Source organism: Varanus komodoensis, unplaced genomic scaffold (genome assembly GCF_004798865.1).
Source record: "Varanus komodoensis strain SLA01 unplaced genomic scaffold, ASM479886v1 scaffold99, whole genome shotgun sequence".
Taxonomy (NCBI): Eukaryota; Metazoa; Chordata; class Lepidosauria; order Squamata; family Varanidae; genus Varanus; species Varanus komodoensis.
In genome coordinates, this window is record NW_025336676.1 from 76061 (window position 1) to 88508 (window position 12448).

Here is a 12448-nt window from a genome sequence, read left to right on the forward strand (position 1 = left end):
TACTGAAAACGGGGGGGGGGATTTGTGCACGGGGGTGGGGGCACAATATCATGTCCTCAGACATCTGATCCTATGTGATCTGGGGTGGAAAGCAAGCTGAGAAAGCAAGCAAGCTGGGGAAGGTTGGCGGTAAGAAAATTGAAATACAGGTGGGAGGGAGGGAGGACAACTAAGGTTTGAAAGGAAGGAAGGTATGAAGAATGAAACTGGGATTCGAAGGAAGGAAAAAAGCTGAAGCAGAGAGAAATGAAACTGAGAAAGGGAAAGAAAGAAAGAAAGAAAGAAAGAAAGAAAGAAAGAAAGAAAGAAAGAAACCGAATCAAGCCAGCAAGAAAAAATGAAGCAAGGAAGGAAGCAAGTTCAGGCAGAAAAGCAAGAAAGCCGAAGCGGGGGAATAAAGAAAAAATGAAAAAAGAGGAGTAGAAAAGAATGGGAAAGATGGTGCCCTGGGCAATTCTCTCCGCCAGAAACAAACATGGCACGGTTTGTTATTGCCGCGTTAACCAATGACGCCTTTTGCTTGCAACAAAGATGGCACCCCTCCCGCTAATCCGTCTTAGCCTTTCTCCGCGTCCATTAGAAACGAGTCGCTCATTCCTGCCAGGAACAGAAATGGCGCCGCCTACCGTCGCCTCTTCTAAGACAGGCGAGAGACGAAGATGGCGCTCGCTACCGTGCATTTTTTTCTCAGACGTGCCTGAGGTGGTGCGCATGTTCAGAAAAGGGTCCGCCTTTTCCTCTCCCGTGACCGGAAGCCACGCGAGAAAACTTCATAGGCATTCGAGGAAACGGGGAAGAGGGAGGCGGCGCGAGGATGTCCGTGAATTACGCGGCGGGGCTCTCGCCTTACGCGGATAAGGGCAAGTGCGGCCTTCCGGAGGTGAGAGCCGAGGCCTCGCGGTTGCCATGGAAACCGTCCAAAGGATGGTGGCGGGAGGCCGTAGTTGCCCCTTTTCCCTTTCACTCAAGAAACCAGGCGGGGAATAAAAGGCAAACGTGCCCCCCATTCTCGTGGGGTTTTTTTGCCTCCCCAAGAAGGGACCTCCTTTCCCCTTCCCTGGAGCACCTTGCCCCCACAGCCAGCTACCTTTCTCTCCCCCCACCCCAAAGGACCTTTGCCTTCTGAAGGACTGGAGTCTGGTCTTCCCGCTGCCCCTCTTGTTTGCTGCTTCCCGGTTCCCTCTCCTGAGCATGCCTGAAACATTGCAAAATGTCAGCCATAATCATGCAGTAGTCATAATATGTATTGACTGGTTGCATTTGGTTGCAGTTTATGAGGTTCTCTCCGTTTTATTCTTGCAATAACCCTGTCAGGTAGGATAGGCTGATAGGTGGCAGCCCAGTGAGTTTCATGGCCAAATGAACCTAGATCTCTTGGTTCCTCAGTCCAACACTCTAACCATTGCACCACACTGGCATAAAACATGCTATAAATTTGCCTATGATTATATTTCTTATTCCACATTGCTTCCCATTGTAAAACATGACCCACTTCAGCCCCCCTATGCAAATTCTGGAATCCATGGCAAATATACCAGGAAACCACCCAGAATCAATATAAACCACAGACAGCAAAATTAGCCTAATAATTATAATGAGTGTGAGAGACTGATTAAAAAAAAAAACCATCTTTGGAGACCAGTGTGAACTCTGTAAAAACACGCTGCCCTCAACTGGGCTATAAGTAATGCCTGGCTAAGGCTGGCAAGATTGGAAACTATTGCAAAAGATAAGTGCATGATGCAAATTTGGAGGTGAGGTGGGTTTCAATAGTGTAGACTTTGTAAGGCTGATTGACTTTTCTCATTAACTTGAGCAAACTTATTTTGCCTTCCTCCATTTTCTGCTCAGTTTTTTGACCCTCCGGAGGAGCTGGAGATGAAGGTCCGGCAGCTGGTGGGCCTGATCCGCAATGCCTCCAATGTGGTCTTCCACACTGGGGCTGGCATTAGTACAGCTTCAGGGATCCCAGATTTCAGGTAAGCCGAGCAAGGAAACTTGCAGCTGCATAAGGGAATACAGGGGTATATCCCACCGACCCCTGGACCACATGGCCACACTGCAGTGAAGGCAGCTCTTTTATTCCAGGGCCCATCTAGCTATTGGCTGGCGCAAGGGTGGGCCCTGCTGGGTGTCTTTGAGGCCAGGTACAAAAGTCGAGGCCTGAAACAGACCTCGAGGCCTTTGTGTTCGGGTTTGTGTTCTGGTTGGGGGACTGCAGGAGGTCAGTCACTGCTTGGGTCAAATATGTTTCTCCAAAGCACTCAAAGTACCTAACAGAAGGGAGATCATGCACAGCTTTCCTAACTTTTTAGGCATTGTGGGAGATGCTTTTGTCTTGGAGGCTGGGTATACTGAGGGGAAGAGCAGGATGAGGGAATCCACAGGCTTGATGAACCATGGACGCTGCTTGAGCCTGGGGAGGGAGCACTGGGAGATTAGAATTCTGCCCAAATAGTCCCTCAATTTTGCACGATGTGGCAAAAGCCAAACAGACACTGAATCGGCCTCTGAACTCCTTTCTCAGGAGGTCTTTGCAACAAGTCCAGTGATGAGGGAATCTCCCACAACCCTCTTGATCAGCAGTGTGTCTTCTGAGGGTTTCAGTCCCTGAGTGCGTTGACAGTTGGGCAGTATAGCAGAACTGCAGTGACTGTGCTGCAGCTCTTCGAAGCCACCTCTGCTTCTCCCAGCACACAACTCTGGATTTCAAGATTTCAGGAGAGCAGCTGGTCAGCCACAGCTGTGCCTGCTCAGTAGTTGGATTTTTTCCCCCTTCCAGGGGTCCCAATGGTGTCTGGACCATGGAGGAGCGGGGCCTGTCCCCCAAGTTTGACACCACCTTTGAGAACGCACGGCCATCCAAGACCCACATGGCCCTACTGGAGCTGCAGCGAGCAGGCATTCTGAAGTTCCTGGTCAGTCAGAATGTGGACGGCCTGCACGTGCGTTCTGGCTTCCCCAGGTAATGGGCAGTGTGTCTTGTTTCCTTTTATATGAAAGCAGTTTGCCTGGGGCTCCCTGAAATGGCTTTATAGAAAGTTGCCTTATCCTGAGCCTGTCCTTTGCTCCATCGAGCCAAGTCTTATGGACTGACTGACAGCAAGGTGCTGGTGCTTTTCCAGCCCTACCTGGGGATGCCATGGGCTGAATCCTGGATTTTTTGCATGCAGAAGAGAGGCTTTACTTCTGAATCATTCTCCTTCCCTTTAAAAAGAAAGATCCAAGGGTCAAGTAAGAATCAAGAGATGCCAGGAATTGAACCCAGGAGGTTCCACACGCAAAGCTGGGGCACTTCCACCAAGCTATTCCCTTTCCAGTGTTTGGTGCTTTTTTCGACCTGACCTACCCTTTCTACTGAAGCTAGCAAACGTTCCTGCTATTTTCTCTTCTGCAGGAACAAGCTAGCAGAGTTGCATGGCAACATGTTCATGGAGGAATGCATGAAATGTGGCAGGTACGTTCCCCTCTGCCACCTGAGGCCTTTCAGGATGGGGCAGGCAGATGGTAGATTGCCAGATGTTTGGGACTGCAGCTCCCAGAAGCCTCTGCCAGCATGGCCAGTACTTGGAAAAGTGGGGAACAGAAGTCCAGCACTTCTGGAGATTTACTTTCTGATCACCCTTTTTGTGGAGGAGAATGGGGGCCGTGGGGTTGTCCTGCATTCTATCCTAGTTGCCTTATCACAAAAGAGAGATTGCAGAGCTGGGGAAAAGGTAGCAGAAAACCTGGCGGGCTTTTGACCATCTGCTGTGTGGGGGGAAATCTACAGGGTTCAAACATTTAATTTGAAACAGCGTTCCCCAATTGGGCACCCCCAGATGAGTTGGCCTACAACTCCCATTCCCAACCAGTGTGGCCATGCTAGTTTCAGTGAGGACAAGCAAGGTCTGTCAGGGCTGTTTGGGGCCAGCAAACAGGGCAGATTTCTTACAGTGAGTTTTCTGTACGTGCCAACATGGTCCAGGGATGGCCATCGGGAAAGCAGGCCGAGGCCTCTCCCGTCCAACACTCTGTTCCTGCACTGGCCAGCCCCATGCCCCACGGGGAAGTCCTCAGGCAGGTCTGAGGGAGACGGGGCTTGAGCAGAGTCTCCTGCTCTCATTCCCCTGCAAGCGGGACTTCGGGGCATTCTGTCTCCAGTCCTGGGCTGCAGGCAGCGCGCCATGGGTGGCAGAGAAGTGCCGCTGCAGTCCTGCCCTGCTTGGAAGCATCTCCAGGCAGGGCTTCCCTGGTTGGCCCTGCAGGGGTGAGGGGGGGCGGGCGGGTGTGCAGGCCTCCTGCTGACCCATTGCCATTCTCCTGTGACCCGCCTGGGCTTCTGGGCCTGAATGGCAGGTGGGGTGGGGGGGGGTCTTCCTCTCTCCCTGGCATCCCCCTCAGTGCTGCTGCTGGGAGATCCTAACCCTTTGCTGCTCCTGCTCTGTTTGCGTTCAAGGCAGTACGTGAGGGACACGGTGGTAGGCACAATGGGCCTCAAGCCCACCGGCCGCCTGTGTGACGCCTCCAAACACAGAGGGCTTCGGGCTTGCAGGTATGTGTCCCTCTCCACTCCCCCGTCATGGGTGCACCCTGTCTTCCAGGAGTTCCGTGTTCAGTTTAGTCCCCAGTGACATTTGGAAGGCCAGACAGTGACGGACTGTGCTGTAGGGCTCTCTCGCTGCCCCACAGGAGAGTGGGAGCCATCCAGCACCAGAGACACCCAGCAGAGTTTGTGGAGGGTTGTTGCAGGCTCACTTCCACGGAGCGAGCCTCCATGGGCCTCATGAGTGGCCCTCTCAAACCTGCAACATGAAATTCAGCCCTCTTTGGCTGTGGAGTCATTGTTCTCCTAGCCATCAGCAGTCCGTTAAGTGTGTACATCCACTTGCCACTGTGTTAATTCTGCCCAGTGGGAGGTCCCCCCATCCATCTCTTGGGCCCTTACCTTATTCAGCAATCCATGGGCAGGTGAGAGACAAACCGCAGCCTCCTGAGGAGCTAGTCTGTTGTAATGATGGGAGCTGCCTGGAGAGCCTGTGGCTAGTGGGGCGGCATACAAATCAAATCATAAGTAGTCTTGCCCAGAGCAGTTCCCTGAGGCAGGCCAAACCTACATGGCCATTACTGCTGATAACTGGCTGATGCTTTGCCTTCTGCACAAGTTTTTATCCCCTTTCTGAAAGCAAAAAAATGCTCACCTTTGTTACTGGCACTCAAGATGTGCTGCTGCCTCTTGTGCTGGTGGTTCCAAACCCCCCCCCCACCCTTGGGAGCTTCTGCAGAATTGCATTTTGCCTGTGGGCTGAAGGGAGCTCCCTGTGCCTGCCTGAGCCTTTCCTCCATGAGAATGCTATTGTGGTGTCTCTCCGGATCAATTTAAAATATTGGTGCAGTTCTGTGACCTTCCAGCAACTTCAGCCAATAGAGCAGGGGTGGGGGCTGTGGAAACTAAGCTTCTCTCATGCAAGCACAAAGTTCCAGAAGGGGACATGCCGGTAGGATCAAGTGGGTGCATCTCTGGGCTAGGAGGGGCTGTTGAATGTGCTGCAGATCAGAGAAAAGGTGAGAATTTGGAGCCCAGGAGATCTTGAGCAGCAGAGGGCCTCTCCCAGAATGTGTTTGCCTCCATGCAGTATTTGAAGCCTGTGACCAACTTACTATGTGGGCTTTGCTACCCCTTCCCTGCCTTTGGAAACTGCTCTTGCTATTTTAAACCCCACCTGAATTAAAGTAGCAAAATGAGATCTACTCTGCCAGCTGTTCAGTTTTATATCCGTTTAAACAGATTCAGCTTCCCCTAAACCAGGGGTCCTCAAACTTTTTGAACAGGGGGCCAGTTGAAAGGCTGTGGTGACCGTTGCAAGCTGGTGAGGTGGGGTGCCTGGGGGAGGCAGGTGCTCGCGTACGGGAGGCAGGCGGCGGCGGCTTGCTCACTTGCTTGGAGACCATCTCTAAAGGGAGGCAGGCGGCAGTGGCTTGCTTGCTCAGAGACCATCTCCGAGTGAGCAAGCCACCACCTCACTGCTCATGCAGCAAGCACGGGTAGCGAACAGCAGCACGGGCCGGATGGATGACCATGGCGGGCCAGATCCGTCCCGCGGGCCGTAGTTTGAGGAGCAATGCCCTAAACATTCTAGGGACTTGTTTTTGGAGAGAGTGGTAGGAATGCTAGACGGGAGGTCTTCCCTACCCCAGGACTTCCTGGGAGGAGGAAACGCCCTTCTCCCTGTGGCAGATGTTTGCCTCCAAAGTCTCTGGGAGAGAATGGCTGTTCCTCCCACAAGAACTGATTGCGTTTTCGACTTGGGTTTCTCTTTGACATTCCTAGACGCTTGTAGCTAAACATGGTTTTTGTTTTTGAAGAGGGAAGCTAATGGACACCATCTTAGACTGGGAAGATTCTCTGCCGGACCGTGATCTCAGCTTGGCTAGTGAAGCCAGCAGGTAAGGTCCTTCCACCATCTCATGTCACAGAGTTGCACCTGATTAGCTCAGTTCTGAGATGCACGGTTACCAGCCTGAACAGGCAGCTAAATTCAGATTGTTAGATCAGCATTTCGGTAATTCTGTACGCAACACTTCTGCAAAGCCTTCATCTGGGTCTTCTCCAAAGGGCTAGCCATGTCATTCCGCTCCAGAAAAAACTACAAGAAGTTTCTGTGCACAGAACGACTCTCCTGTGAGGTCCTTTGGGGCTTCTGGCTTCAGAGAAAGTGTGTATAAGGGGGAGACATGACAGAGGCTCGCAAAGCAGTGCGCGGTGTGGAGGGGGAGCAGTTTTTCTCTCTCTCAGTGGCATTCCATGATGCTGGCTGGAGGAAGATGCAGGACAGCGGGAGAAACGAATGCCCGGCCCCAAGTTGCAGTGACGGCTGCCGCCCAGGATACTGTTACAGTGGGCAAATTCAGGGAGGGTGAGCCTGTCCAGAATGGTTGTTTCCTGCTTCCTGGACCCAAGGCAGAGCACCTGTGTGCATCAGTTGCTGGGGAACATGGGCAAGAGGGTGCTATTGCACTCCCCTTCATGTGGGGCTCCCACTTGTGCCATCTGGTTGGTCACTGCAGGAGCAGAAGGCTGGACCCGCCCAGCACGGCACTCCGGATGCTCTTGGATGGGTTGCTTCCACAAAGGGAGGCTGCGTTCAGCGGCCATGCTGGTTCGCTGCCGATCTTTCCCATGAACGTGCCCAGTCCCCTTTCTGGTAGGAACATGGGATGGGCGCTGCCGAACCAGGTGATTTAGCCTCTCATTCTGGTTCTGGCAACAGCAAGCAGGCCCCCTTGAAGATGAGGGTGGAGGAGACACTGGGCAAAGCAGGAGCAATTTGGGAGGACCTGCGGCGTGGCCGCTGTGTCAGAGCCAGTGCACGGTGCTCCACGAGGGGAGGTGTGACCACGAGCTCAATCCCTGAAGGGTTCTCACACAGGAGAGAGGGCCACACGCTCTTTGTGGCTGCTGGATGCAGGAGTCTAGTCGAGCCCCGAGGGAGGGAGTTGATGGGGAAGCAGGATTTAGTTATTATATCCTGCTCTTTTTTCCTTCCAAGGAACTCATGGTGGCCAACCTAATTCTTTTCCTCCTCTCAACCTTATCCTCACAACAACAGCCCTGTGAGGTAGGCTGGGCTGAGAGTGTGTGACTGGCCCAAAGTTACCCAGTGGGCTCCATGGCTGAGCTGAACTGGGGCTGTTACAAACCACCCAGAGAGCTTCGACTGAGGGGTGGTAGAGAAATGAAATAGCCAGTAATGATGCTGATGCTGATAGAACCCAGATCAGCTGAGTCCCAGTCCCACACTCTCAAGCACTGCACTACACTGCACCGTACGAACTCTTTCAAGCACTACACCACATTTTGACTAAATTTAGGAGGAATTTCCTAATAACGAGAGCAGGTTGGCCAGGGAAGAAACTATTTTGGGGCTGGGCACCACGCTAGACACTGTTAATCAGCAGGTAAACGACCACCACTCAATGATTTTATGACTTATGTTTGTGGTGTTTCTATATCTCTAAGAATAATAAGTTTGTGTATTTTTCCTAAAATGAAAATATTACTATTGAAATGACCTTTAAAATATTTTTTTTTAAATTCTAGCTGCAATCATGCAGAGCAGTAGTTGATGCAGTGAAATGGAGCAGAAGGGGTCATTTAATGATGAGCCCGGGAAGGCCCACTCGGAAGGGGCCACATTCAATGCCTCCTGACCTGCATGCAGGAGAGTCTCCCAAGGGGAACTCTGAGAAGGCTGGCCATTAGGGTTAGGACTGAGGTTTGGGTTAGAGTTAGGGACGTGCCCCATTTGGAATGACCAGCAAAGCTGCCCTGGACCCTCTCAAAGGCCAGGGGCATGTATCTAAGGCAGGACCCTGGTCCCAGCTGGCTGGGACCTTTTCTGGCACTTGCATAGCTCTGGGCGTAGCTCGAGTAGCTTAGAGCCCACGTAGAGTGTCTGACGTCTGTGAACTGGATGATGCTGGTCTTCAGCCAAAAGTCTCCCAGTGCGGCTCACGGGAGTCCATCATCCGGACAGTCCATGCCCTCAGACTTAATGTCTAAAGGAGGCATGAAGCCCAAGGAAGGGGGTTGAGCGGATGAGGGGAAATGCCCCTGCGCTGAGCTGTCGGACCTGATTCTGATTCCAGTACAGATGGCCTGTGTCCAGCTTGCAAGTGGTGACTTGGTATTGCTGCTGTCTAACTGCATCCTTTCGTCACGTGGCGAGACATTCATCTCCCGCCTGGGTCTGACCATGACTGTGTAGCAAGGAGCTACAGAGGGCCCCACTGCTGCTCAGGAAAGGGTGGTCCCTTGCAGCTGGTCCTGGCACAGTGTGGGAACCGGCCTTCATTTCTCTCCTCCTTGCAGGAGAGCTGACTTGTCCATCACGCTGGGGACATCTCTGCAAATCAAGCCCAGCGGAGACCTCCCTCTGCTGACGAAAAAGAAGGGCGGGAAGCTGGTGATTGTCAACCTGCAGCAGACGAAGCACGTGAGTCTTCGCCCTCCACACCCTCGGGGCAGTTGCCCCACAGCTGCCCCAGAACAGGCTCTGCCAGTTCAAGTGGGGCTGCTCCCACCCGACATGCTTAGGTGGCTTGAACGCACGACCACCATTTGGGGAGGGAAAGCAGGGGAGAGAGGATGCGTCTTACGGCCTCTTCGATCCACCCTTCGATCCAAGGAGGTGGGAGCCCCGTTTTTCGCCCTGGACTTGCCCTGGGTGGCAGTATGGCATAGCCTGCCCCGCAGAACTGCTTGGCTTCGGGGCCAGGGCTGCCCCATGTGCCTTGCATCCCCACTTGCTGCGCGCCCTTTTGCCCTCCCTCCACCTGATCAGCCCCCCCCCCACCCGCTTCTGTTCCTCTCCGGCCAGGACAAGCACGCTGATCTGCGCATTCATGGCTACGTGGACGAAGTCATGGCAAAACTCATGAAGCAGCTCGGGTTGGAGATCCCTGAATGGACCAGGCCAGTGGTGGTGGACAGTGCGGACCTCAGTGAGGCCAAGCCGTTGGCCAAACCCAGCACAAACACTAAATTTCTGAGCAAGGAGGAGCCTGACCTGGACTGCAACGGCATGGCGGAGCACAGCACTGCTCCCAGAGAGGAACCCTGTGTGCTGGACACAGACGCCATCATGGCCAAGCGACCAAAACGGGAATCATTGCCTACCTGAACTGCCCTCTGTGTGTTCATGTTGCCTGCATAGGAAACCCTTTTGACATCCATTTTTATATGTGACCTTTTGAAGATATGTGGCATTTTCCCCTCCTTGGTGTTTACAGCTGCTGCCTCTGTGCTCAGCATGCCCCTAGCTGGAGGCTGTTGGTGCTCCGGACTCATTTTCTTGAGCTGTGCCAGAGCACATGGTACAGCGCAAGTACCCTGGGATGTTTGCTGACCACTCCCCACCTCCTCTTTGCGTGGAAGGGACACACGTGACCTTGCCTGACACACTCCCACCCTTCCCTCTTCCCGTTTTGTGCATGGGAGGAGATGGGAAACAGCATCTCTTTTTGAGCAAGCCACATTTCCCTGTGATGTCACACTCACAGAAATGTGATTTGTTTACAAAGTTTAATAAAAACAAGCCCAGTGGAGAGCATGTATACATTCCAGTAGCAGGAATTTGTGATTTTCCATTAACTTTAAATAGGGCCTAAATATCCCAAGACTGGTTCACACAGACAGGTGTTTCAAATGACTGGGACTTCTTTTTGCAAGTTCAGATGAGCCATCAAAGGGATCTAATGCAACGCCAGAGCTTTCAGAGCAAATCAAGTCTTCAGCCAGGCATAGCCCACCATCAAAACCATTCAAAAACAGCAATAATGTCGGGAGAAGCAGAATCTGATGGACAAATATGTGGCTATGTTGGTCCTTGGTGGAAGCTCCCACCATTCAATACAGCATGAGCAAAACATCTACTCATTAGGAAATTACCCATTTTCCCATGTTAATGCAGTGAGAGCTCCACTTTCTTACAAGATCGCCTTTTGTATTTAAGGCTTTTTGCTGTTGTAAAGCATGCCTTGGGAGCTGAAGTCTGGAGGTCTTGGGGCATCCTGAGTCACCAGCTGAGGTGTCCCTTTCCTGATCCATTGTCTTTCACATGGCATGATTACTTGCCACTGCTGACAGAAGCCAAGTTGCCACTGAGTCCTCCTGCTTGGAGCCAGAGCTTTTTCAGGGAGGAAGGAAGCAATCCTGGATCCTCAAGGAAAGGCTGATTCCAGCCAAATCAGCACGTGTACGGAAATGGCTTTGCCTAGAAGTGGGTCACATGTGCTCCAGCGCTTGCAAAATCCTGATCTGGGCTCGTTACAACAGGGAACATTTCAAAGGAACACATTTTGTCCTGTGAGGACTAACTGCAAAACAGCCATATCACTGCTCCGTAGTAAGTCTGTTGTAAAAATGTTGACCCTCACCAGCCATAACCTGATGCTCGCCCTCACCAGGGCTCGGCAACAGCAAATTATCGGAGATTCCCCAAGAGGGTCGAGGCTGAGTGGGTGCTTCCTCTTTCTTCCAAGGGACGGTAGACCGAGCAGTAGACTGGGATTGTTAAGGCTACATTCAGCAGCTTCATTCAGTTCAGAGGCTCCAGTCAGATACAACCCGCCACATCCCCTAATTATGTGATATGTCTGTATCCTGCCTTTCCACTAAAAATAGTGCCTGATGCAGCCAAGGATAAAAAGCTCTTTAAAGCGCTTCAGCGTGGAAGAGGCAACACTTGTCTGTGTAAGTGGCCAGGCAGCTGCCCCAGGTTCCTGCTAAATGTGCCTTTGGTTTGGCAGGCTGCAAAGGGAGTGTTTTTAAATTCAGTCCTGGTTGTGGGCAGAATGTGTGCATGGATGGTTGGAAAATGAACAGGCAAATCTAGATAATTAGGGTGTATCCAATATTATATTTTAATGTGTGTGGGGTTCTGAACATGTACATGCAATATTAAAGCAGGTTGATTATTTCCTCCTTGTGGTTTAGAGGCAGCAAAGCAGGTAATGGTTCATACCTAGATTTTTTCCATCCACCCACCACCTTCTAGTTCTGCTATAGGTGATTGGCGCAGTGCACAGGGTCTGCCTAGATTGCCACCCTGTGGGCAAAACTCTCATCAGCTTGGGGCATCAAAGGATGTTAACATCTAGTTTCCAAAGTGGTTGCACAGAGCATCTAAGAAGGCTAAAATCAGTGACAGCTTGAAAACTGTTCCAGGTTAAGGGCCCAGAGTCCTCTGAATAGCTCAGTGTCACTGGGCTCAGTCAGCTCTGGGCAACACAGGAAGACCCTCCTCGACAGCCAAAGTGGCTGCACTCCTGTTAGATAAGGAACTCTGCTTTTTGCATGCAAAACCTGAACATGGGCAGAGGGCAGGAAATGGACTGTGCGCCCACTGGAGAGCCTGGCAGACATCATGTGGCACAAAGAGGGAAATTCGCCAATGCCAGCAAATTGTGCATGTGTTAAGCCAGAGGGTGGCAGTTTTGGCAAGGTGCTGCCAAGTCCTCTGAAGAAGGTAGCAGGGACCTTGCGAAACCTGACTACTGCTCAGGTGGACACTTGCATTTCTGAGCTGCCCCTTGCCTGCTGCACCGCTCTTTGTGAGACATCCAATAAACCCACCTGTACATGCCCCTCAGCAGTGCAAACAGAACTAATCTGGGCATAGGAAGATAAGAAAACTTGAAAATGTCAGCCAGCATCTGTATGCCTGTCCAATGTTTGTTTTCCTGCCTGAGGTCAACCTGGCCTACACCAGCAACAAGTGCAAGCTAGTGACCTTGCTAGAGGAAAAGGTGAGAGCACTGGAGCAGCAGGTGTCCCCCTCAAGGAAATAAATGAGGATGAGCTTTTAGACAGAGTGGTGGGACTGTGAGAGCTAAGAGCAGTGCAGAAGCAAGAAATGCCATGGAAGCTGAGGCTGAAGAGGAGAATCCTGGAAGGGTACATTCAAAC

At 52.0% G+C, this 12448-nt stretch overlaps 1 protein-coding gene across 3 annotated transcripts; it reads left to right on the forward strand.

Moving 5' to 3' along the window:
• Positions 1-775: 775 nt before the first annotated feature.
• Positions 776-11459, forward strand: SIRT6 (sirtuin 6). Of its 3 annotated transcripts, XM_044419097.1 has the most exons (8): positions 776-880; positions 1852-1979; positions 2783-2965; positions 3398-3457; positions 4439-4534; positions 6346-6426; positions 8852-8975; positions 9360-11459. In XM_044419097.1, the coding sequence occupies exons 1-8, from the start codon at positions 815-817 to the stop codon at positions 9660-9662; spliced, it is 1041 nt and encodes a 346-aa protein (XP_044275032.1). In that variant the 5' UTR covers positions 776-814; the 3' UTR covers positions 9663-11459. The 3 variants fall into 3 exon arrangements, with proteins under 3 accessions (XP_044275032.1, XP_044275033.1, XP_044275034.1); XM_044419098.1 differs by lacking the exon at positions 4439-4534; XM_044419099.1 differs by lacking the exon at positions 2783-2965.
• The last annotated feature ends 989 nt before the right edge of the window (positions 11460-12448 follow it).